Source organism: Crocodylus siamensis, chromosome 1, assembly GCF_052110815.1.
Source record: "Crocodylus siamensis isolate JL-2025a chromosome 1, ASM5211081v1, whole genome shotgun sequence".
Classification (NCBI taxonomy): domain Eukaryota; kingdom Metazoa; phylum Chordata; order Crocodylia; family Crocodylidae; genus Crocodylus; species Crocodylus siamensis.
Window position 1 is genome coordinate 269,655,926 of NC_143395.1, and position 24,648 is coordinate 269,680,573.

The 24,648-nt window shown below is 44.0% G+C and overlaps 1 protein-coding gene across 9 annotated transcripts in view; it reads right to left on the reverse strand.

Annotated features, from left to right (window-relative positions):
• The window catches only part of PDK3 (pyruvate dehydrogenase kinase 3), a 112,984-nt gene that overhangs the window by 28,438 nt on the left and 59,898 nt on the right, over positions 1–24,648 (reverse strand). For all 9 annotated transcript variants that reach the window (XM_090062084.1, XM_090062077.1, XM_090062066.1 and 6 more), the window contains 2 exons: positions 12,835–12,976; positions 6,360–6,431 (listed from right to left, as the gene is read on the reverse strand). In XM_090062084.1, coding sequence (XP_089918210.1) covers positions 6,360–6,431; positions 12,835–12,976 — 214 coding nt within the window. The remainder of the gene's footprint in view (positions 1–6,359; positions 6,432–12,834; positions 12,977–24,648) is intronic.

Consider the following 24,648-nt stretch of genomic DNA (forward strand, 5'->3'; position numbering starts at 1 on the left):
TTATTTATTAGACTTCTTTGAGACACACTGTACTCATGCCCACTTTTCATGAGCATGAGCCACAAACACTTGAGCTCGTAGACTTTGCCTTAGCAGTATCTACAGAGCTTACCACTCTTTCCTGCCTAGGACTCAATGATCTGTTGAGGTCCCTTCCAACCCTAACATCTATGAATCTGCCATAGCCCCTCTGTTCCTTGTGCTCCATGCCAAGTATATAACAGGTGGGTTGTGCTTCCTGCTCCTCAGTTCAGTATCAACCACAGTGTCATATTGTATCAGACTCCAAGAAGGACAGGAAGGAGGGTAGGATTCAGATGTGTCTATGGACAGCACAACCTGAACTTCTGTCATTGATACATAATCCATCTTTTCCTTCAAATGATTACCTGTATGCACCTCTCAACTGTGGGCAACTCCAAAGCAGTGCTTACATTCCTCAAGTAGGTCACAGGATCCTAAGTGAGCAACATCTGAAAGAGCACCTTACTAAATGCAGCATCTGCCTGGAAGATTTCTTCAATGTCACAGTATTTGATAAGGTATACATTGAGTTCTGGGGGTTTCTCTGTGGATATCAATATGTAGAGATACTATAGAAGATGCCCAGATCCTGGTGGAATGACTACCCATAGTACTACCACCCAGGAAGTTTTCCAGTATAGCTTAAACAAATTCTGATAGCCCAGCAAACAATGTTTGGGCTAATATTGCTGCATCCATGGAGTGCTTAACTGGGGAAACAGCCATAGTGATTTCCTTTTTAGTTACGCAGTTTCTTCACACTGAGTTACCAACACATTTGTATGAACAGGGATTAAGGAAAAATACTGGCAAACTGATTAGCTGACCAAGGTGAAGCCACTTTAGCTAGGAACTTGGGATAGGTTCTTAAGGATCCAGTATGAGAAGCCATCATGAGGGCTTGCATTTTACCCTCCTTGCTAAAGTAACTACCATCACAAAACGGGATATTATGGAAGGGTGAAGAAAGGAGATGCTGCCATGGGTTAATACAGCAAATCCCCTTCAAGGCATGAAAACCAAATACAGGCCTCTCTGTGGAATGCCATCTTCCAAAAGCGAAAGACCTTGGTAAGGCCCTTAAGGAATCTCAGGACTACTGGGAGGTGGAATAGCACATGCTGGCCATCAGCCAGGAAGAAGTAAACCAGAATAGTGGCCAGGCATGCTTTACTGAACTAATAGCAAAGTCCATATTTAAATTCCAATAGGTAGCTAGAATAGGACTCAACAGGAGAGATTTTTCACCTGGCATCAATTCAAGAGTCCACTTCACCAGATCACTTTGTCTAGTCTTATTCTGCTGCAAATAAGGTTGTCTCCTGTCTGCATTGCAACTCTCTCTCTGGTGGTTACCTGGCATTCAGGACGTGAGAAACAAGGAGTGTAGGCTTCAGTGAAGCACTCTTCTGTTCTGAGTGAGCTGATCCAGGGATAGAGACAGTGTTGAGGTGGTCTTGGTGTCAGGACTGTCTTGGGTATGTGGGAGCTAGCAAGATCATTTGGCCTACATGCTGCCTTACCCTGCAAAGCACTTGGAGAACTAAAGACATGAGCAAGAAGGAATACAGGATTCCTGGCCAAGAAATGAAGAAACCATCTGAAAGGGAGCCAGGATAGAGAAATTCCCTGGACAGGGATTGGTATTTCTTGCTGATCTCCAAGGTGAATAGATCTATTGACCTCCAGAAATTGCAGTCTTCACGAATGAACTGGAGAAGCAAGTCTTTAACCTTCTGCTCAGCATGTAGGGAGAAGACTCTGCTAAGACTGTCCATTTGGTATTCTGGAAGCCTAGAGGTATATTTCTGCAGGAGTAGTTGATGGCAAATACACCAGTTCCAGGCAAGGACTAATTTTCTACTTGTCTCCTTCTGAAGCCCTGGGGAAAACCTCTTTTTCAAGATGGAAACTTCTTCTTCAAGTCAGCTTTTGAACTATAATCCACTGTAAGTCTCTCATAAATGAAAAAGATAGGCTGTCTCACTGATTAACTGGTGTTGAAGGATAAAGAACATGCAGCATAGTCTGAATCACATGATTGGCAGCAAATCCTTTGGACAGAGATGGTGTCCAATCTCATTCTTTTTCCCGACTTGGGGTATAATTTACCTGCATGTGGAACACTGTATAGGAATATGGGACTCTTAAGTAGTTTAAGTATTTGGAGTGCTTGGTGGATATGGGCATTGCACTATTTGTGGAATAGTCAATTTAAATCCCAGATATTGGGAAGAAACCATAGTGAGTAGTCTAGGATTTCTGTGCTCTCAATCACAAAAAAAGAAGAGGAGCAAGCCAGGAAAAGAAGCCAGAGGGGTAAAACATTCCTAAGATGGCGGCACCACATGGCACAAGCCAAAAATAAATTGGGAGTATAAGGGGGAAGAAAGCCGTTAAGCCTGAACAGGAGTCAAAGCCCAAACTTAAAAGTGAAAAGTAAAATAAAATAATGCTGAGAGAAAAGGATTTGTGTAGATATCTTTTAACGGATGATCTTTTATTGCATTGTTGGGATAGACTTAGAAAGCCTGTGTTCAAATGATCTTCCAAGTCTATTCCAAACATGGAGTTGGTCCAATAAAAGGTATCAACCACAAAAATTCTCGCCTCTTGCATATTTCCTAGGCTATCATTGCTATAGCATTATTACAACACTATAAAATAACATGTTTTGTTGGTTGTAGTAAAGGCAATGGAAAAAAGGAGTAAAAATATAGAAGCTCTTTCAAAAGTTTTTACACCACAATAAGCGTAAAATTAAGAGTACTGCACCTTGAGTTGCAGCCACCGAGAGGACCTGAGGAGTAAGAAGTACACATGGCCCTTTCTTCAGTCAGTACAAAATATGAGACAGGACAGAGCCTTGATGCACTCCACACTAGTCACTAATGCAACAAGTTTCTGAACCTGAGTGCTTGTGGCATATACACAAGCAAAGATGCATATATGAAAAATCATTCAAAAGAGAAAGTAAAATCAACAATATTCTGAATTACTTATTAGTAACTGATTTTTCAAAAGACTGGGTATTCATAAATCATGTACCTAGCTACACAGATCAAGAACATTTAGAAATCTGTTTGGGTCTAATCAGAGAACTTGGTCATTTAAATCATAACCCCCTCTCCAAAAACAACAGCTATCTGAAAACAAGCTGAAATGAAAGACAAGTACAGGGCTGAATAGCCAACAGGTATGGAGAACTTTAAAAAACTTTAATCTTTGCCAAATAACTTAAAATATATATCCACTGATCCTTGAATCTTTCACTCAAAGAATTAAAATGAGAAGAAAAGACTGGCAGAAAGAAAGTCAAGAGGGACTCACTTAAAATGAAATCTGCACATAAGTTTAGTCAGAAATGCAGAATGATGTTTGAGGACCACTTAAAAACCAAGAACTTAATGCAAAGGTGTGCATCTTGCTCACCTTTTTAGAAGAAGACATTGCTATTAGATATGTCACTTTAAAGTACAGCTGCAGTCTGTAAAGGAGCAAGATAAAATGCCACTTTCTTACTTCAATATATTACTTCAAAACCAATACAGCTGAGGAAGAATCAGTAGTGTTTTGTTCCTAAGTGTTCATCTTTGCCAAGCTGTCTACCAAGCAGCGGACTAAAACTCTGGTAAGGATGCCAATTAGGTTTTGTCACATTTATGTTGTTTGATTAGTCCTGGGATGACTGACAAGCCAATAAAATATTTTGAAGTCTATCTGGGACTTTTAATTGGATGGGCTCTCTCTAACGGCAGCTTAGTAAAGATTCAAACAAACAAAAAACAAGGTTCTACAGAGTTAAGAGTTTAGGCCTCTACCAGAGAGCGAATTTGTCCTTCTAACTGTGGGCAGAGTATATGATAATAGCAGTAAGAAAATGAAAGTAAGTCTGACTTTTGGTGGAAGTTCGCCTCTTTTCACCTGATCTGAATCTGGCCCTTGAAGCCTTTCACCTCAAAGTCACCAAGTTTCACATCAACTGAAACAGGTAGCAAAGGATACAATTCTAACCACAACCCAATTTGAAGACAAAATTCCCACAGACTTCAACGTGAACAGGATTTTATTCAAACGTTTTTTGCCATATGATGAAATTGCTTGCATTACATTAAATTACTGTTTCAGAATCAAGACTTTATATGATGCCCAAAGTAAAGCTGAAGTCGTTTATGAGGCAAACCTGTAACAGAATACCAAAGACTAATCTGACTGTGCCATGCACTTCATTTTCAACACTGTACCCAAAAGCACTGAAAACTTCACAAAAAAATCTACTAGGACTGAATCAATCAATACACATTAAATATAAAGGATTTTAAACTTCATGATCTGCCTTGAAAAAATCTGGAGTACATGAAGTAGGTATCTGTTTGGTCCAGAGAATCAGAAGTCTCATTGCTAAATTAGCCACAAAGAAGATGTAATAAGATGCTTGACCCCACCAGCAACCAAGCTGTAAATATGACCATGTTAGAGGACATTATGGAGAGACAAAAAGATGGTTTTGTCCCCTCAATCATGTTAACTGGGCTTCTTAATTGGGGTGGGCTAAGATGCAAGCTAGCATGGCTTCAGATGTTAGCTTAGAGCAGTGATCACCAAGCAGTGGATCTCAATCCACCGGTAGATCTCAGAGTCTCTTGGAGTCGATTCAAGGTTGTGATGGGGGGGCTAAGTGCCTGAGTGCACCCACGCACTCTCTCCAGCTCAGCAGGTTAGCCCATGGGGGAGGGAAGGGTGGGAGCTAGATCGAGGCCCATGCAGTGAGGGACAGTGCTGCAGAGGCAGGAGCAGGGGTAAGTTGAGTGGGGCCCCAGCTGGGTGGGACTTACCTGCTGGGGAGGTGCACCCCCAAATAATTAATTTTTCTTCCTCTACCTCGATCTGCCCCCCCCCACACCCCTTTTCCCTCTCCACAGACTTACCTGCTGGGCAGTGGCACACAGTAGATCTTGGGTTGCTTTTAAATGCCAAAGGTGATCTCCTACTTTAACAGGTTGGAGACCACCGGCCTACAGCTAAACAAGGTGCTTCATTTGTGCTAATCAAAACTGAGCAAGAAAAAACATCTTTTTTTTCAGCTAGCCCTGTATATATGCATTTTTATTTTTAATTGGCTACTTTGGCAGAGTGTTTTAAATCACAATTTTGAAAGTCTTAAAGTTAGTTTAATTATGGCAATTTCCAATAAAAAGATGGCAGGGCATTAAACTATGTGGTAAACTTTTCATAAAATCCTTTATGGTCCTGCATACACACACACACGAAAAAAAATAGTTATAAACAGTCATCTAATGAAACAATGCTGTTCCAGAATTAAAGGCAATCACAAAAGTAGAACTATTAGCAAAGGTATTCTCAGATTCTACATTCTTGCCTTCAGCACCCTATGCACACATAGGTCGATCCCTACTCTACTGCCTTTTTGCAGGTAGGGCATAAGTTAGCCCCACACACTCTGAGTGCCACTCCTATTCCCTTCCTCTGCCCAGCTGGCTGCTATGCTTTCTCTTCTCTATCCTGTGCCGCTACCCAATCCACTACTCCGCTTTCCATTCTCTACCCTGTGTTTGTTCTCTGCCTGATTTGCTGCTGTTTTCTGCTCCCTGTCCTATGTGCCCCACATGTGCCACAGGTTGGCCACCCCTGCAGCAAGGGAACTGCTAACATTTAGCTCTGCATCTGTCATTTACATAAACTCTTCTGAGTCCACTTTGTCTGGCATAAACCTCAAATTTTGTGATGGCAACTTCACAAATTATTACATTTCTATAAGAAGAAAAACAGTTAAACTTTCTCCTTGAAACAAATAATACTGTTCAAAATTCTATAGTTAAACTTTAGTAATAAATGGACTCCATTTGAACTTTCAATCTGGTATAGCTACTAGTAAGAAAAAAGTGACTGGCAATTTGTACACTTATTTTTAGTGTCATTTTCAAGTTGTACACATTGTTCAAAATATTAATGCATTCATATTATACATTAAACAGTATAATAGAGTACTGAGCTCAACAGAAGGAAAAAGCTACTATTTTTTAGTATTAAGCATTTGATATACAAGTATAGATTTTTACATATTCTTTCTCCTTAAATGTCTTTAATGAAGCACTTTATATAGTGTTGAAAATTAGGAGGTTATAATATACAATCTAGATGGTTCAAATACACAGATTTTCTATTGAAATCTCTGTCTGAGTGACAAATTTGATCTTAACTACCCAAATTCCATCTTACAAGTGAGATTACTTCTATGATATTACAGTGCACAGAAATCCTGGCTTGTAACAGATCATTTTCTAATGGGGGTTTTAAAATAAATTACTACTTACTCATCAAGAACATGAGGGTCCTCAGGGCTTTTATTTTCATATTCTAGAAGTTCAAGAAAACTCTGCATGTACCTGAAATATAAAGAAAGAATTAGTTTTTTTCTTAAAATGTTACCCTAAGTAATTTAAAAGCCTAAGTCGTTCTTGAAATTTTACCTTAAAGCTGCAATTTGGTTGGGGGGTGAGGGGGTTGGGGTGGAGGAGACTGCAAAACATGTGTAGTACACAGAAAGAGCTTCCTGTAAAGACTACAACAACATAAAACATTCCAATCAAAGCAGCAAAAAACATTCGGCAATGGACGCTTTTCCTGTTCTTTCACCAGCGAAACTATTGAACAACTTCCAAGTAGTGACCCCATAACCCATAGTTGCTAGGGTCTCAGTGTTTGCACAAGGGATGCATGCAGATGTTCATTTCTACTGAAAGAAATTGCTTGCAGTAGAAAAATAGGCTGGGAGATGGACTGTACATACATTCCTCCATCCCCACAGTTTGAGAGTTTCACAGGCAAGCCCTGGAGCCAGGGGCACTAGAGGGCTACTCCCTAGGTCACAGCTGCCCTTATGGAATCACATGAAATGGACAGCCTGTCGTCTCCCCTGTCTGGGAAGGGGGCTGACTGCTGCTGAAAAGCAGCAGCTACCACAGACAGCCCCAAGAGGGTACTGGCCCTTGGAGAATGCCTCCCCACCAGCATTCCACCAATCAGCTGATTGGTAGGAGGAAGAGCTTTTCCCATGGTAGGAACCCTCCAGTTCTGCCCCTAGGAGAACAGGAGTGACTCAAAGCTGTGCAAGGGAGAAGTGGGAAGGGCAGCACTCAGCTACTGCAGCAAGGCTCTGGAAGCCTTGCGGCAGAGGCACAGCAGGCTGTCTTGCCCCACACTGCTCTGGGCTGACCCAAAGTAGTGCAGGGTGCAGTGGGGGCATTTCACTGTGGTGCATGGTGCCTGAGCCTTGTTGCTGCAGCAGAACTGCCTGCCTTATAATACACTGCTTCGGGTCAGCTGAACAGCGCCTGTGGCAAGGGGAAGCCTGCGGGGCCAGAAGTCAGGAGCCAGGCTGGGGAAAGCCTCCTGCATGCCTGACTCCCAGCTCTTCTGGACTTCCCTTTGCCCCCCTCTCCCCCAACTCAGCTGAGCGACAGCAGTGTGACTTAAAAGTCAGAGGGGCTAGGAACCAGGCATGCAGAGGCTTTCCTCAACCTAGTTCCCAGCTTCCAGCTCTCCCTTGCCACCCTGCTGAGTGGTGGGGGTGTGATTTAAAAGCCAGCAGCTGGAAGTGGGGCTCCAGAGACCCACTCCCAGCTGCTGACTTTTAAACTACCACTCAGCTGGGCATCATGGGAGGGGCTGGGTCAGAGAGACTTTCCTGGAGTCCCCAACTCCCAGCTGCTGGCTTTAAAATTGCTGTCCTACTGCTCAGCTGGGCAGCAAGGGGAAGTTGGTGGGAGCCAGTAAAGCCACCTGCCTTCCTGAAATTGGAGACTGCTAGGTCTGGGGAACAGGGAGGAAGCAGTTCTTGTCATGGCATGGTCTGGATCCATTTGGTGTGTTTTGGCCCAAATGGACTCAGACTGCCATGACAAGATATGCAAAACCTGCCAACGTATCTCCACCACCCCCACAATTACTACACCCCACAACAGAACCATCACCATTCCTAGATCTTACAGCTGCACCTCCAGAAATGTAATCTCTCTCATCAAATGCACTGATAGAAAAATCAAACAACAACTGCACACCAAAATGAGCACACACTGGAAATCTATTAAAGACAATAAAACCCAATTACCAGTGGGGGCACATTTCTCAAGAAAACCACTCTCTCTCCAATCTCTTAGTTCTAATCCTCAAAGGAAAATTACAAAACACTTTTCACAGACAAGCCTATGAACTTCACTTCATCAACCTCCTGGATACAAAAAATCATGGACTAAATATAGACATTGGATTTACGATGCATTATAACCTGCCTGATATCTAACTCCCCAGGTAGCTCTCCACAATTTACCTGATACATTCATCCCCCTTCCACCCCCCAAGCCTGTCTCTCACCCACTGACTTCTCAATTTACATATTCATTTACTGGTTTTCTTATATGAAGACCAGCCTCTGGCTTCTTTACTATTCATTACATCCAGGAAGAGCACAGACCAACTGCAGAGGCTTCCTCAGCCTGACGAAGGGTTTTTAAACCTGAAAGCTTGCTAAGAAATTTTTTTTCCCCAATTATTTAGTTGGTCTAATAAAAGATATCAGATTTACCCAAAGAACCTTGTCTGTCTAAGTAGTTAGGATTCGGCAGTTCTAAACATGACCAGAAGCAAATATTCAAGTGCCTCCAGTGCTAGGTGGCAGCTGAACAGGGATTTTAAGGATGCACATTTTGGATTCTGGGGCCTTCAGTGACAGACAGCAATGCTTACATGCACAAATCTTTTTGTGTATCCAGCCTGAAATCTCTCCTATTTACAACTATCTATGTCTTAATGGAAAGACCAAACAATGGGGAAGAGAGGCCTGGACACTGCAAATTCTGATGCCTGTGCCTAAGTAACAAAAAGTAACTGAGAAGTGGCTAAGGTTACTCTGCCCTTTCTGCTCACAGGTGGAAGCAAGAGTACACATATTGCACAGGCATGGCCCAGTCAGGAATCTATGCTCAGTACAGTGGGCTAAGGCCCAGCAGGAGTGGAACATACTATATTTACTCAAATATAAAATGAGCTTGCCACCCTAATCACCATGGGAAAAAACGTTCCTCATCTTACACTTGCATACACGGCCTAGGAATTTCCTCTAATGGAGAAACAGTCTTAGGAAAAGTACAGAGCACAGTGAAATAGATTCCTGAAGTGTTCAGGTGACTCTTATTCTCTGTGTGGGCTGTGATTGCATTTTGCAATTGAATGTACTTAGGACAAGCTGATTATCAGAACATGGAATTTGACATGCAACAATCTCTACCAAAACACTTGCAATCTCTTTTAGCCACAAAATTAAGTCTGTGAGCCAGGTCCAGAGTCTGAGAATATGGGAAAAGAAAGACCAATCAGAAACTTTATACAACATACTTAAAGGGAGGTGGTGCTCTCCCTTAACTTGGGAGTCTTCAAGAGAAGACTGGACAAGCACCTAGCGGGGGTCGTCTGACCCCAGTGCTCTTTCTTGCCTAGGGCAGAGGGTGAGACTCGATGACCTACTGAGGCCCCTTCCGACCCTAGTATCTATGAATCTATACAAGGAAACCTTATTAAGTCCAGTGTCTATCATTAAACTGCTTCCAAAAGTAATAATGGGATTCAACTATAAAGATGAAAAAATATAGCTAACACTGAGCAAGTCTATAAAACACATGATCCACATTGGGCAAACATACTTATGGAAACCTACTACAAAGATAGGTTAGTAGAGTCCATCTGAATATGATACATGGTAGTGCCCACTGTGTTCAGTACATCCCCCTCAGTATCAACTCTTTTTCAAAGTCATGGTGAGCCATTACCATGAACACATTTCAAGTTCATCTTCACCCCCACAGCTGAGTACCCTGAACACATTTCTAGTTCCTCTTCACTCCCACAGCTGAGCTGTGCCTCTTTCCCATTTCCAATTATTCATGTTTCTTCACCAGCCTTAAATGTCTAGCAAACATCACCAAACACGGTCCAGCTTATCCAGAATCCTCTCAACCTACCACATATGATTAGTGTGGCTCCACCCTCTATGAGGTACTGCCAGACCAGGTTGCCTTATGCCTCATGTACATATAAATTTTTGGAGGATCCCAAGATTCATAACAAGAGCACCTAGGTCCAGTCATAAGTGGGGGCTAATTAGCACATCACTCCTTGGCGGGGTGCTTTGCTATCTTGAGTACACACCGAGCAGTGCTGAGCTGTGGGATTACTATGGCTTGAATCACTGTCAACTCTGCTGGGTCCCAGCCCAATGAACTATATATAAATCATCATGAACCTTTTGGCTTTGGATTAATATGATGCATAGTTTGTTCTATACATACGTAGGGACCTAATGAATTCTAGGCAGCTGCCCACCAGTTTTGCAGGCATAATGCAGGACCCAGAAGGCAGAACACAGGGCTCAGCAGCCATTTCATGGATGGACTAAGGCACGGCCCCTCCATGCCTCTGGCCAAGTGGACCTGCCCCTCACTATTGATTGGCTGTAAGGGCCACCTGTCATACAGCCCTGCCCCACACTGCTGATTGACTACAGGGGCTGTCTCATGTGACCCCGCCCCCTTGCCACTCATTGGTGGAGAGAAGCAGGGCCACATAACAGGTAGCCCTCACTTCCAAACAGCAGTGAGGGGCAGGGGCAACAGCCATGTTGCCAACAGCCCTTCCCCCACTTGCCTCCCAACTCCATCCCCTGGAGGGCTACCACAGCACCCTGACCACAGCTAGCTCCCTCTGGGGAGCCAGCATTTTATTTTCAGTAATTTTTCTTTATTTTCCTTCCTGCAGATTTTGGGGGCAATGCCAGATTTTGTAAAATCCACAAAATCGTGATTTTGGTAGGTCTCTACATATAAATAGGTAAAAAAAAGCGTTGCTTAAACATGTGTTTCTGGAATACTTATGCTAAAATTTGCAGCAGTTTTTTAAAAAAAAAGGTAAACTGCATTCATTTTGGATGAACTAAGTCTATGGGTACCCACAGTACAAAGTTGGGGTTTTCTAATTTTTTTCCTCACTTCCATGGGTTTAGGAAATAACCTAAAAGCATAATCTAAGAGTAAGTGGAGGGAGGGAAATGGGCTGCAGAGGAAAAAGTGTGTGTGGGGGGGGGCAGAGGATAAGTTCAGCTGCAACTTGCTCATGCCATATTGAATTTAAATCACATAAGATAGTCAGTAGTATCTGATCGGAGTACTTCTACATAATTTTGTTTATTAATTATTCTTCAACGTGGACAGCATGTAGAATTGTGTCTTGTGAAAAATGGCAAAACTAGGACTTAAATACAAATAAGACAGTTTTCAGACCCTTCTCAAAACTAGAGGGTTATGGAACAGATGCTAGGACCTGGCATTAGTTCAAATACCCATCAGCTGAAAAGTTGAACATATGAAATCAGCTGTGGAAACTGGAGGATTTTTTTTCTTTTCCTACGGTTTCCATGGAACCTACCAAATCCAAGCTGTCATTTTAAATCTTTAAAAGCACAAGCTCTAAAAATGGATTATGCTTTGCCAGTTGTCATTAAAAAAGATAGCGAGAAACCTTCAAGTATTTAAAACTACTTTAGGGACTTACTCCTTATGGCGAAGTACAGACTTTGGGGGTATGGGGGTGAGAAATAGATTCAAAATGGCTGCCTGATATCAGGCAAGTCAGGATGGGGGGGGGGGGTATATGGGGGATCACGGGTCCACCAGAAGATGGGGGCAACGGCACAACCCGTAGGTGGGGAGGGGCAGGCATGACCCAAGGGCGGGATAGGGGAAGCAGGTACAACCCAAGGGTGGGGGGGAGACAGGCACGACCCATGAAATGTGGGAAGGCAGGCACGACCTGTGGGTAGGGTTGGGGGGAACAGACATGACTCGCAAGGGGTGGGATAGGGTCCTCCCACAGCAAACCTACACCTCCATCCCTCCCTCCCCTGACCGGAACTTACTTGCTCGGCTCTGGCAGCAGCAAACGCTGATAAAAGCAGCTGCACCCAGCACAGCTTTTCAGATGGGGGTTGAGAGGGGGATGGGAGCAACAGACCAGGGGGCGAAAAACAGCACAGTGCAGGGGAAAGGGGGAGTGAAAAGAGCTGGGTTTTCCCAGCTCCAGGGCTGTGTAGGAGAAGTGGACAAAAGTTCCATGCACAGGTTTGACCTAAATCAAATTAATCTGACACTACATAAATCCAGATTTATCTTAAACTGGATTCTGCAATTTTTAGACCAGTTTGTGTACATGGAACTTCTGTTCAGTTACAGGTTTAGATCGACTGCCAGTCACTGAGACCGGGTCTGTAAGTGTAAGGTCAGCATTGGGACATGCTAAGTTTAAACTGGGCAGCTATTTTGGAACCAACTTAACCTCTCAAATGTCTGTACTTAGCCTATGAGTCTTTACTACTATACTTTATTAAGTGTGAAGCTATAAGTCTTTTCTCTTTTAAAAAAGAGAAAAGGTCCTGTTACAGCTACTGATTTAGCATTATAAAGATTTTTCATTATAATTACTTATGAACCTACTTTCTGGGTACCTAATAAACAAAGAGAGTTTATCTATTCAAATTGTATTAGTTTAGTGTCATACAGCAGAAAATAAGGCTGGGGGGCAGGTATAATAGGTCAACTGAAGAAATAATTCTGTTATAAAACACAAAAATTGGTTCAAATATTACAACTGAACTATATTTTTTCTCCACATAAATACTTCGTAAATAAAACAGTAGTTCAATGGAAAAAACTACAACTGATTTTTAATGCACTTTTTACTTACCAACTCTGAACTAGCCCAACTGAGGGCCTGTTTAGTAAATTATCAGGTAACAAATTAACTTCTCTCATGGTGTTAGCTAGTCGCACAGGAAGTTCTTTCCGTAGGAACATATATGATGTTTTCTCACAGGCATTATCACGTCCTGTAATGAGGGGGGAAAATACAGAATTTTATTACTGTTGACCTGAATTTAGATTTTCCAGTTCTAGAATGAAATAAAATTTATTTTAGAAATGAAGAAATGTAAGCACCATTAAGTAACCCTACAACCTCCCCTTTTCAACTTTCAAAAGGGGTGGGGTAGGGTCCTCCCACAGCAAACCTACACCTCCATCCCTCCCTCCCCCAACTGGAACTTACTTGCTCGGCTCTGGCAGCAGCAAACGCTGATAAAAGCATTTATCTTTGCTTCCACACATTAAGGCCTTTACCAAAGCCCTTTTCATATTTTCCAGCTTGACTTGCCTCTTAATTCCTGCCTTTTTACTTCCCCAGGTTCTACAGACCCTACTTCCTTTCCTGTAATTCTCTATCCTTCCTGTATTCTTAAGATATGACTCCTACATATTTAATGTCTCCAGGCCTGCAAATTCATTCCTCTTAGTCCCTACTGCGAGAGCCACATAGGGCTGGGCTGTCAGCCCCATCACATCTCTCTCTCTCTCTCTCCCACCCCACCCACTATAAGCCCACACCCTCCCAGGGCCCCCACCCAATCACATACCCCAACACCTCTCCAAACCCACGCAGCCCACCACACACACCTCACCACTCCCCAACCACATTGGCCAACATACAGCCTCTTACTACCCAATAGGACTGTATTTTGAGCTATTAGACAAGTGCTGCTAGATACACTAAGCAAGCACACATAAATTAAGACAAAAATATTTTTTAAATAAAATTAAAATAAGTTATAGTAGATGTTTTATTTTTTAGTATATGATATGGGGAGGGGGTTTCGGTTTCAAGATAGCAGCACCCTCCCTCCCAAAAGGAGTATTTCTGGGGCAGGGGCAGGGACTTCTGGTGACAAAGGTCAGAGGTTAGAAGTGGGACTTCTGGTCCCAAGATGGTGATCAGGGGCTGAGACACCCATCAAGGGACAGGGCTACCCCTGCAGCCCACAATAGCTCAACAAAAATTGTTAAGCAGCCCTCCACCCAAAATAATTGCCCGCCCCTGGCCTAGCAGCACCTGGTATCATAGTTACTTCTAGAAATTTCACAAGATAAGTTATAGGTCCAGAAAAAAACAACCAGTAGCTTAAGATGCCCTGGGTTGCAGGTTATCAGGAAAACCCTGTAACAGAGAGAAAAAGAGAGAGAGAGAGAAGAGAAAAAGAGAGTTTTGTTGATAGAAGGACAGTACCTCCATTTCTAACATATATTACCCTTTTTTTCCCATCATGGCAGCAATATCTAAGAAACCACTAGTACCATATATATTCAAATATAAGATGACCCCCCCAATAATTAGATTCTATATATGGACAAATTATAAATTTTAATATTATAAAAGCCATAATCTGTCTGTCTGTCCATAATGCTTTATTCACACTCTGACTGGCTGACTAAAACAACCAGAGTGTGATTACAGCACTGGAACAGGAGGTGGTGGTGCAGTGGAGTGCCGCCATGATGGCAGGGACACAGGGGATAGAGGGGGCAGCAGTGATGCAGAGGGGATGCAGCAGGATGGGGGGGCCTGCAGGCAGCAATGATGGAGCAGAGTGGGGGGGGGCGAGGCCACCGGAGCTGGCCTTGCCCCCTTCCCCTTGCTCCTTGGAAGTGGCAGTGGCGGAAGCAGGGTCGGGACTCTGCAGGAGCAGGGACGAGGCCACCAACACTGGCCTCAGCCCGCCCCTCCCCCCTTCTGTCAACGCCGCTTGCAGGGCCGATGCAGGCTGATGTGCCAGTGGTTGGGGGAGAAGCAAACCCGATGCGGTGGAGGGGGGAAGGAGTGGGCCCGAGGTGAGGGGGAGAAGCTGGCCTGCCACAGAGGTGGGTGGGGTGGAGAGAGGGCCCAGCCCTATGCAGCAGCAGCAGGGGGGAAAGGAGAAGTGAGCCTCCTCTCCCCCTCAGGCCCAGGCTCACTCCTTCCCCACCCACCCTCCCCCACGTCAGCCCTGAGCTCAATATTCCCATCCCTGCACTGCTGCCATGTTGACCCGAGCCTGCTGCTCTCCCCCGCCCCCCGGAATGCCACAGCGAGCTGGCTTCTCCCCACCATCGGGTCTGGTCCTTCTCCATACCCCCTGCATCAGGCCTGGGCCCACTCCTCCCCTCCCCCTACCACTGTGGCAAGGAGGGATCAGGAGGGAAGGGGGGAGCAGGCCCAGACGGGGGGGGGAGGGGACACAGGGCTCTGTCCCCACATGCTCCCCCCGCCCATATGGGGAGAGCCTGGTGGCCTGCCTGCCAATTTAGGTCTCTGTGCCCTTCTGCAGGTCCTTGTGGAAGATTTACCCCCACACAGCCTGACACTCCATCTCCTTTTAGGAGTACTGTGACCCCTGCTGCCTGGTTGTCACTGGCACCTGACTGGAAAGAGGGTCCATGCAGCCACCTCTTCCAGGAGCAGCAACAACCAGCAGGTCTCTAGGATGCCCCAACAAGAATCATACTGTAAGGAGGCAGAAACTGGAACAGAGACAACCAGTGCATTCTTCTTTACTGTATGTAGTACAATAGCACTAGTAGAGGTCACAACCTAGTATCAGGGTCTGATGGTACCCTGCGATATGTATCCTATAAAATGCTTTCAGTTTAGCAGCTGATGAAGTAAGATGCTGCTCACAAAAGTGAACACATCTCTGATTTAGTTAGTTTAGACCAGGGGTGGGCAAAATGTGGCCTGGGGGCCAGATGCAGCCCACCAGGCCATTCCATCTGGCCTGCAGGGCCCCTAAAAAATTAAAAAAATTAATATTAATCTGCCCTGGGCTGCCTGTCATGCGGCCCTCAATGGTTTGTCGAAACTCAGTAAGCGGCCCTCTGCTCAAAATAATTGCCTCTGGTTTAGACAGTGAAAGTCTACCCTGCCTTCTACCGTATTTTCTTGCCAATGCCCTGGATCAGCAGAGCTTAAGGGAAGTGTTTAACTAGGTTTATTCTACATAAGAACTACCATCTCCTTCCTCCCTCACATGCTCCCCACAGAGATGAGCTTTTTATAACCCTACTTCCCTCAAAAGGTAGTGGAGCAGGATGGGGGGGCCTGCAGGATGGGTTAACTGCTTTATCTCTCCAACTCACCTTTTGATCTCTCCAACTCACCTTCACTTCTCTCAGCAGTGCTCTTTCCTTTCCTCCCCTTTGCCCTATCCTTTATATTTTAATGATTTTATTCCTTTCTAATCATTACCCACTATACTCTGTGAGCGCAGCTCCATGAACGGGAATGTGCATTTCCCCAAGGATAAACAGCAGTGACACATATTTGTGTCACTGCTACTTGACCCTGGGCATGCCTCTGCATGAGTGCTCTGGCATGAGGCAAATTGCCCCAGGTGGGGAAGGAGAGGCTGGGGCCAGCACCTGAGGCAATTTTTATAACAGGATAAATCATTTTTATTGTGTGATAATTACTTTGCACTTGTAGCTGGTCTAAATCTACTGTATGATTAACCAATGAACTGCATAATAGATGTTGCATGACCAAACATGATTCATGAGATAAAGTCCAGATGAGCAAGCACATGTGGTTTGTGGCACTGCAAACCGCATGTACTGCACATGCAGGTGCTCACCACGCTGGTAATTTGCAGTGTAGTTGGGGGGGGCGGTTTGACACCGGGAGATCCCAGATTAAAAAAAAACTGCACCAAAAAAGCAGGGCGGTGCACATAACAGCAGCATCCGCCACCTGAAACCAGAGTCTGGCTGGCCAGAGCCATGTTCCAGCTTCCGGCTAGGCTCTGCACACCTAGATTGCCACTGCTGCAGCCCTGGAAGGCCCCAGGTAAGCTGGGGCCAGCCTAGGTAGTGGCCCCAGCCTCCCCTACCTCCACCTGGGTGCCACACACCAGTGTGCACATGCAGGGGCATTCCCCAGAGACAACTAGCGGCGGCACAAATATATACTCCTGTTAGCTGTCCTAAAGGAATGCACATCCCTGATCATGGGAACATGCCCAGGGAGTTCAAATAAAAATCCATACTGTTAAAACCATTCTGACCTGTGTGGTCTTTCTGAATTCTTTACAACAGAACAACTGCTCTATTACTGTTCTTCAGTGAAAAAACAAGTGAAAACTAAAAGCTGGCATTTTCCAAGGGGGTGTCTTAAGTCTATAAAGGTTGAGGTCTTCTGGCTTAGATGGCAATGTTCTGGCCAAGGATAAATGAAAAAACAAATTGACAAAAGGGTCTTTGTCACGGAGCAGGGTGCAGGGGTGGCTGTGATCCCTCTAGCGCCCCCCCTACCGTGCCAAGTAGGCAATCCAGCACCCTCTTATCTCGCCCACCACGTCTTTGATGATATCTGGTTCTATATGGGAGGCTGCCTTTGATCCCCTTGTACACGGTGTTATGCTGGAACTATTCCCCGTTCCATATGGGGTGACTCGGTGCACCCCAGCCTTAAGGGCTATGCATGCCTCCAACCTCCCCTTTAGCACACCCCAAGCCTCGCAGCTGTACCGGACGTTCTCTTGTCATATGCTCGCCCCTACCTGGGGTCTCTCGATACACACACTCCCTCTCTCTGGGGTTTCTCCATACGCGCACCCAATATACTCACCCCTCCCAGGCTTCTGTCCACCCTCTCGCCCTTTCCAGGCCTCTAGTTGCGCGCTCGACTCTGTCGAGCTCCTATCGGTCAGGCCCCTATCTGCACGCCTGCCCCCCTCCAGGCTTACTCTCGCACGCCTGTCTTTCTCCGGGACTTCTACCGCGCGCTCGCCCTTCTCCAGGACTTAGTGTCAGTAGGGTGCTAGTCGCTCACCCTGGAGCCTCTTATTTTAACCTGCCTGCCAGGCTTGTTCTCGCGTGCCAGCCTTTCTCCCTGGGGCCTCGGCCGGCGCGGCCCGCCCTCCCTGGGGCTGCTCGCCCGCACTCAGGGCTTCCTGTGGTTGGGGCTCAGGCGGCCTTAGCCTTACCTGGCCCCCAGACCCACGTTCTCGCACCTAGCTTGCGCGCTTCCCGCACTTGGGGCTCAGGTGGCCCGTAGCCGTGCCTGGCTCCTGACCCTTCTTCTGGGTCGTATACCCCACTGGGCAGAATACTGCCCCCTTACGGGGCCGGGGTCACAACACCCCACAACGTCGCGCTTCTCCCTGGCGCTCACCCGTAGTGCCAGCTTTGGCACCAATCACTGTGCCGCCCTGGCACCACTTGCTGTGCCCTTACTGGGCACCAGGAACCCCCGAATTATTGGGGAGCTCCCGTGAGGCCTCTTCGCACCCCTACAGCCTCACCCGGTCCTCCGGTATTCACACAAACAGCCCTACTGAAAAGCAAACTACTAGCCAACCGGCTCTAACTCAAAATAAGCCTACCAGCTATAACATAAGGATCCAGGCCCAAACTGGCCCTCTTGCAGAGGCAGCTCCGACAGAATTTTCTCTGCCCTCACCGTGCTGCAGCCCCTCAGGTGCTCAGGCTGCACCGCTTATCTCTGCTCTGCTGGACTCTTCTGCAGAGCTTCTGCACCTCAGGCTGCCAGAAGGGAACTGGCTCTGGCCTCAGCCTGACTGCTTATAAAGGCCAGGCCCTGCCCCCTTCTAGCCAGCTGACCCACATTAGTTGCCCTGACAACCCTCACCTGTGCTGCCCTGTCCCTATTACTATTATTAGTAGCGAGCATCCTAGTGCTCTGCTACAGTCTTCTTTTATTTTACATGTCTTTCAGTGGAGATTATAAACTCCCACACTATTAAGAATTGCTTCTCATTTTTATACAAAGCAATAATCTTAGAACTCATTTTTTTGTTTGTTTTACTGATGAGGGCTTTTCAGATCAGGATCTGTAATCTGTGGACATCTCATTGCATCCAATTTAGTCTTTTTTTTTTTTTTTTTTTTTACATACAGACCATATGTTTTCACAATATGGGCAGGGGAAGGGGAGATTAACAACATGGCATTTTCCCCCCTCAAAATCTAGGTTAAGTAGAAGCTGCTGCACTTTCATAATTTGGAGTATATATCTAGGGTCTCCTAGAGAAAAAATATTATAAGAAATGATTTACAGTCATTTTCTCTAATATTAGGAGACTTCTCACTAGTACTTCTGTTGTTGAAGCATTCCCTTAACAACTGTCTTTTTCCAATACTCATTCCTATAGTACTAGCACTTCTGTTCTAGAAATGCTGCTATGATTGTACAATCAGCATTCTGATACAAGGATTACTACTTAGATTCACTTAAAACCATACGTACCAGCTTCTACTGGATAAAAAAATGACTATAAATTCTTCTCAACACTACTGAGACCATTTCTACTATTTCTACTTCAGCAATAGTTAAAAACCCATTTGGGGGATTAATACAGAGACTCTGGACCAGGGGCGGCCAACCCATATCTCCGGAGTCCAAACTGAGTAATGTGTTCGCTGTGAGCAGTTGCATCACATGACATGACATAATGGATATGGAAGCTGGTCACCATGTGCTCATGCGAAGATTCAAGGAAACTCATATTAAACTTCTGAAGAGCTGCAGGCTGGCCACCTCTGCTCTAGACCATCGAAACTGCTATTTGCAACGATACTTTAATAAGTATTGTCACACCATTTTCCTCTTCCATGCCCACGCCGACAGAGGAGCCGGTCCCGGCTCCTTCTGGGTTGGCTGTTTTTTTTTCCTTTTCTTTTTCCTGCGGCAGCTCCTCCTGCTGCGGTTTCACTTTCGCCACGCTCTGCTTCCGGCGCAGCCTCCTGCTATCTCTGTTCCTCACCCGGCAGAGGTAAGTTTTTTTCACACCATAAGAGAAAAATAATCAACCAGGGGAATATAATGAAAGAAATATTTTAAACAATTAACCAACAATTAAGAAACACAAACAATCTTTGTTTCTGAACTTTACAATACATCTCCCAGGCCTTAGAACAACTAAAGTCAATGAGGTAACACAAGAAATAAGTAACAGCATAAAGTGTTTATGTTCATGTCAGGCACTGGACTTTTGTAAATAGCCACTAGACTTATCACATAACATCTAAACTGGAAATTTCTGGTTCCCATTATACATGGAAACTGCCATCCATAACCACTGTCCAAATCAATGGAAGATCTAAAATAAATATAAATAAACAATCAACAAATCCATGAGGACCACTTCTGCACTTAGCAGCAAAAGTGAAATTTAATTTAAACTGAAGAAATAAGGATATAATAGAACTGTATTTAACCAATCCTAATTTCTAAAATGATGGAAAAGTGAGTTTATAGCAGTCTAATTTAGAAAAACTAAAACACACCTCAATTTGTAATTTCACTAGAAAATTTAATTGACTGAATGTCATTTTGTATTCAATATTCAGACTTTTAAAAAAACACTTACAGTTTTAAATTACAAGTCTGACGTTAACCATTAAAATTTCATGCCTTTCCTTTCCTATAAATTCAAATGTATTTAGCTTGTACTAGAAAAAGGGGAGTGGGGAGAAGAGAAAGGAAGGAACAACAAAAACAGATGCAATACAAACACACCCTTATTCTCATCCCACACTTTATGAATAAGGGTGAGATGCAGAGATCTACTAGTTCTAATATCCTGGGGATTTAATCTTTTCAGTTCAGAAACTATGGATATTACTTTATTTGTGACCGACCACACTGTTGCCCCATTATAAACACATCCTATTCTCTGAATGCAAAGAAAACTGTACCAAGACATTTAATGTGATTTTATTTAACGTACAAAAAAACTAAAAATTCTAGCTCTCTGCTTTCATTTATTGTATTTCATTTTGTATCTAAAAATCAATTGGACAAATCAGAATTTAAAAATTAACCATCAAGTAAATATGAAATTTCAACATTTTCATCATATTAATGTGTGAATATATTAAGCTATATAATTATTTATTATTACGTGCCTCATCGTTAGAAAAAAATGGATATAGCCTTTGAACTAAATTTGATAAGTAGGTGCAATTCAACAGGTTACCACGGAATGAGAATCCAACTAAAAAGTATAATTATGAAACCAGATTAAAGTGGATTATTTATAATAAAGGTTTCTTGTTTGCTTTTTTAAAATATCAATTATATTTGGTAATCTAAAGCTACTTTACTTTAAAATTAATACATTTTGCTTTCTGAAATACATACAGAAGGATGAGAAAACAAAAATAACTCACCTCGAAAAGTATTACAAATTATTTTTGCCCATTTGCAGACTTACTTTCAGAAAGTGAACAGTTTATTTTTTTCAAAAACCAATTTAGAGCAAGTACCAGGAAAAAAATTCTGAAATAAAAACCCTGACATTCACACAAAAATCAAGGTAATAAAGCTACATGACAAAGAAAAAATTGCAGTGGTTAGTCTGTGACAAAGCCGACTGGTTTATTTCTACAGTTTAAAAAACGGCCGTTGGCCAAAAATGTTCCTTCCCTTTTAGTTTCATTTTTAGAGTGAACATTGAAACATTTGCCCCTTTACTGTAGAAACAGTTTATGTTCTGTGTTTTTGAAGCCAAGATTTAGTTAACATTGTAAAGGCAGTCTTTTATAGCACCCTAATGCAGTGTTAAATGGGGGGAGGAGGGGAGCCAGGGAAGAAAATGAGTTCCTCACCTACCAAAAGGTTGACTCCATAGCAACAGGTACACCAAAACCTTGCGCCATCGGTACAAAAACCTGTATAGAAAACCATTTTTAAGTGGCACCCTTCCAGAGAAGGTTATTGTACCGTTCTGCCGGAATCAACTAATTTTCTTATTATACACCACCTACTGAGTAGTCAGAAAGAGAGAGAAATAAATTCCTACTGACAAATAGGGGCAGTGGGATGCCTACAGGTATAAAGACTGAACTAGTAATCAAAATTACCTGAAAGTAACCAGCACTGTTTCTAACTGACAATTGTGGAAATTATTTAGTAGTAGTAGGTAACTGTTGATCCTTATGGATCATGGTGTACATGTGAGAGGTCACCCAGACCTTTAATATAGATGCATAGGCAGGAGTATGGAGGACTGGAGGCTGCCCAGACCTTCTATCCCCATCAGACTATTGATCATTGAGACAAAATCCAAAGCCAGCCTGAATCCAGACATTTGGTGCCTCAATGGCTGTAGTTATGCGCACATCCAGAAATTGAAGCCGGGTAACCAACATGGCAGATAAGGATTCTACCATTGAACCACAACAGCAGGTGGGAAATTATTTAGTAATAAAATAGTATATTAGAGGAGAATCAGAAAGTTTCATTATAAAGCAAAGATATAAAGCAAATCATACAGTCAACGGATTAAAAAGTAGAGCTGTGCGAAATTTCAGCAGCTGTTTTGTTTCGGACCCTTTTGGAGACCAAAACACCAAATCTGAAATTAAATGAAACCATCCGAAACATTTTGGAAATGTTTTGGAGGACCCCCCGGAAGAGTCCAGCACAGACCCCTGCAGCCCTCCTTTTTAAGTGCCAGGAGGCTGGGGCCAGGCTGGGGTTGGAGCCAGGCAGGGCAGCCACGGAGGCTCCTCCTGCAGCTTCCCCCGCTAGGGCAGAGGCAGGTACAGCCAGAAGAGCTGCAAGAGAAGCCCCCATGGCTGCCCTGCCAGGCCCCAATCTCTCAGCACTTTAAAAAATACTCACTGGCTGCAGCAGCAGCGATCAGAGCCTCTGAAGGCTTGGGGCAGACCCCCCCCCCCACACACAGCACAGAGCAGTGGGAGGCAGCAGGAATCGCCCCCCGCACTTGGCACCCATGCAGCAGCTGCCCCATGACATGGGTGCAGCACAGCTTGGAAGGGCACTGCATGCTGTCTCCCAGCTGGAGCCTGGCACCACTCAGCACCAGCAGTCCCAGCTCCCAGACAGCGTGCAGCATCCTGCCAAGCCATGGTGCACACACGCCATGGGGCAGCCGCTGTGCAGCTGCCAAACGGGGGGACAATCCCCACTGCCCCCCATAGCATGGGGGGGGCTCTGCCATGACTCCTTGCAGGCCCTGATCGCCACTGCTGCAGCCACTGGGTTTGGGGCTTTTTTTTAAGTGCCAGGATGATGGGGATGGGGATGGGGATGGGGATGGGGATGGGGATGGGGATGGGGAGGGCAGTCATGGGATGGCTTCTCCTGCAGCTCCCCCTGCCCTGGGAGAGGCAAGCACAGCCAGGAGTCGCGGAAGAACCTGCAGCCGCCTGGCTGTGCCTGCCTCTTCCCAGCCGATCCAAATCTCTGAATCAGGGCCGAAACAGCATCAAAACTCCAAAACAGATTCGGCTGAAATTGAAATGGAACAGTGATCTGAAACACCGAAACAAATCACTGTCCTCTGAAACGGCTGAATCCAAAACTGAAACAAAACATAGCCATTTTGAGCAGCCCTATTAAAAAGCCTAGTTCACTTCAATATGTAAGATGTGCAGCTCAAGCAACATATGAACTTTCATATCCTTAAAGGCATGCCCTTAAATAAGTGTTCACTTAAGTCCCAGAAAGTTTCAGTTCTTCAAATGCCAGATAATATCTTGTCCTCAAAACAAATTACTTTTTTCATTAAATGATTTTAGTGGTGGATATATTATAAAGAAGTGCAACTTATGGAACAGCGTAAATATTTAGCAAGAATGCCGTACTTAACTCTCCATTATAATGTACGGCCTTGATAAAAGGAAATCCATTTAATGCATTCAGAAATCCAAATACAAAGTTATTTCTATAGGATCAATGCTATGCCTCTCAAAAAGTTTGCCAAAGGCAGTCCTTTCCTTCTTCCAACTTCCTAGTTGCAAATATATCCTTTCTGTTTCTAAATGTTTCCTACAAAGGAATCTTTTGGAACAAGAATTATACTCTAAATGAACAGTTTTTGAAAACTACATTTTATTAGAATCCATCGTTCTTTATTAAATATTTCCTCCCCAAAAAACCCAGTTTTTTTAGTTCCCACTTTTAACTAAAAATATACTATTCTACTGGATTCACATAGTGTGAATGATTTTAATCAAGTCATTTTTCAGATAAGCAAAAAGCATTCACTTGAGATAACTCTGTAAAAAATTACCCACAGACACTTGAAAGCAATCGAGGTACTACAGACTTTATCCAACAGGATATATTTTAGTTGAGTCATTAGGACTGACTCACTGACGAGTCTTCCCCCATCACCGTACTTCCCACCCTTCCCTAGGAGTAGAATATTCCACAATAATTGCTAAACAACCCAGTTAACTTCAAGTCTGTGTTTTACTTGTAATGAGCTATCAGTATTTCACTCTAGTCAAGAAAGAGACTGCAAATGCCTTTTGGGACCATGACCAACACAACTGTCTGTAAAATTAAAGAGTACTACAAGGTATGTTGCAAACGCTACAAATCATGTTCAGTCAGCCCAGAAAATGCTAAAAGCATTGCAATGCATATAATAACTAAGATTTGCAATTTGAAAAACCCTCAAGTACACTATAACTAGCACAATCAAGGTCACACTTTTTAAGGCAGTCCATTATAATCAGTTGAACAGCACACTGTTCAAAAGCTTTTCACAGATAATGTACGTTGGCAGGATAGTACCCAATCAGGCTCTAACACAAGAATTTGATGCTTACTTTTTTGCTCATTTAAGGCATGTCAGTCAATGGATCATTATAGCCTATTTGTATCAGAAATTGTTTTAGGGCCCATCCTGCAAATACTTAA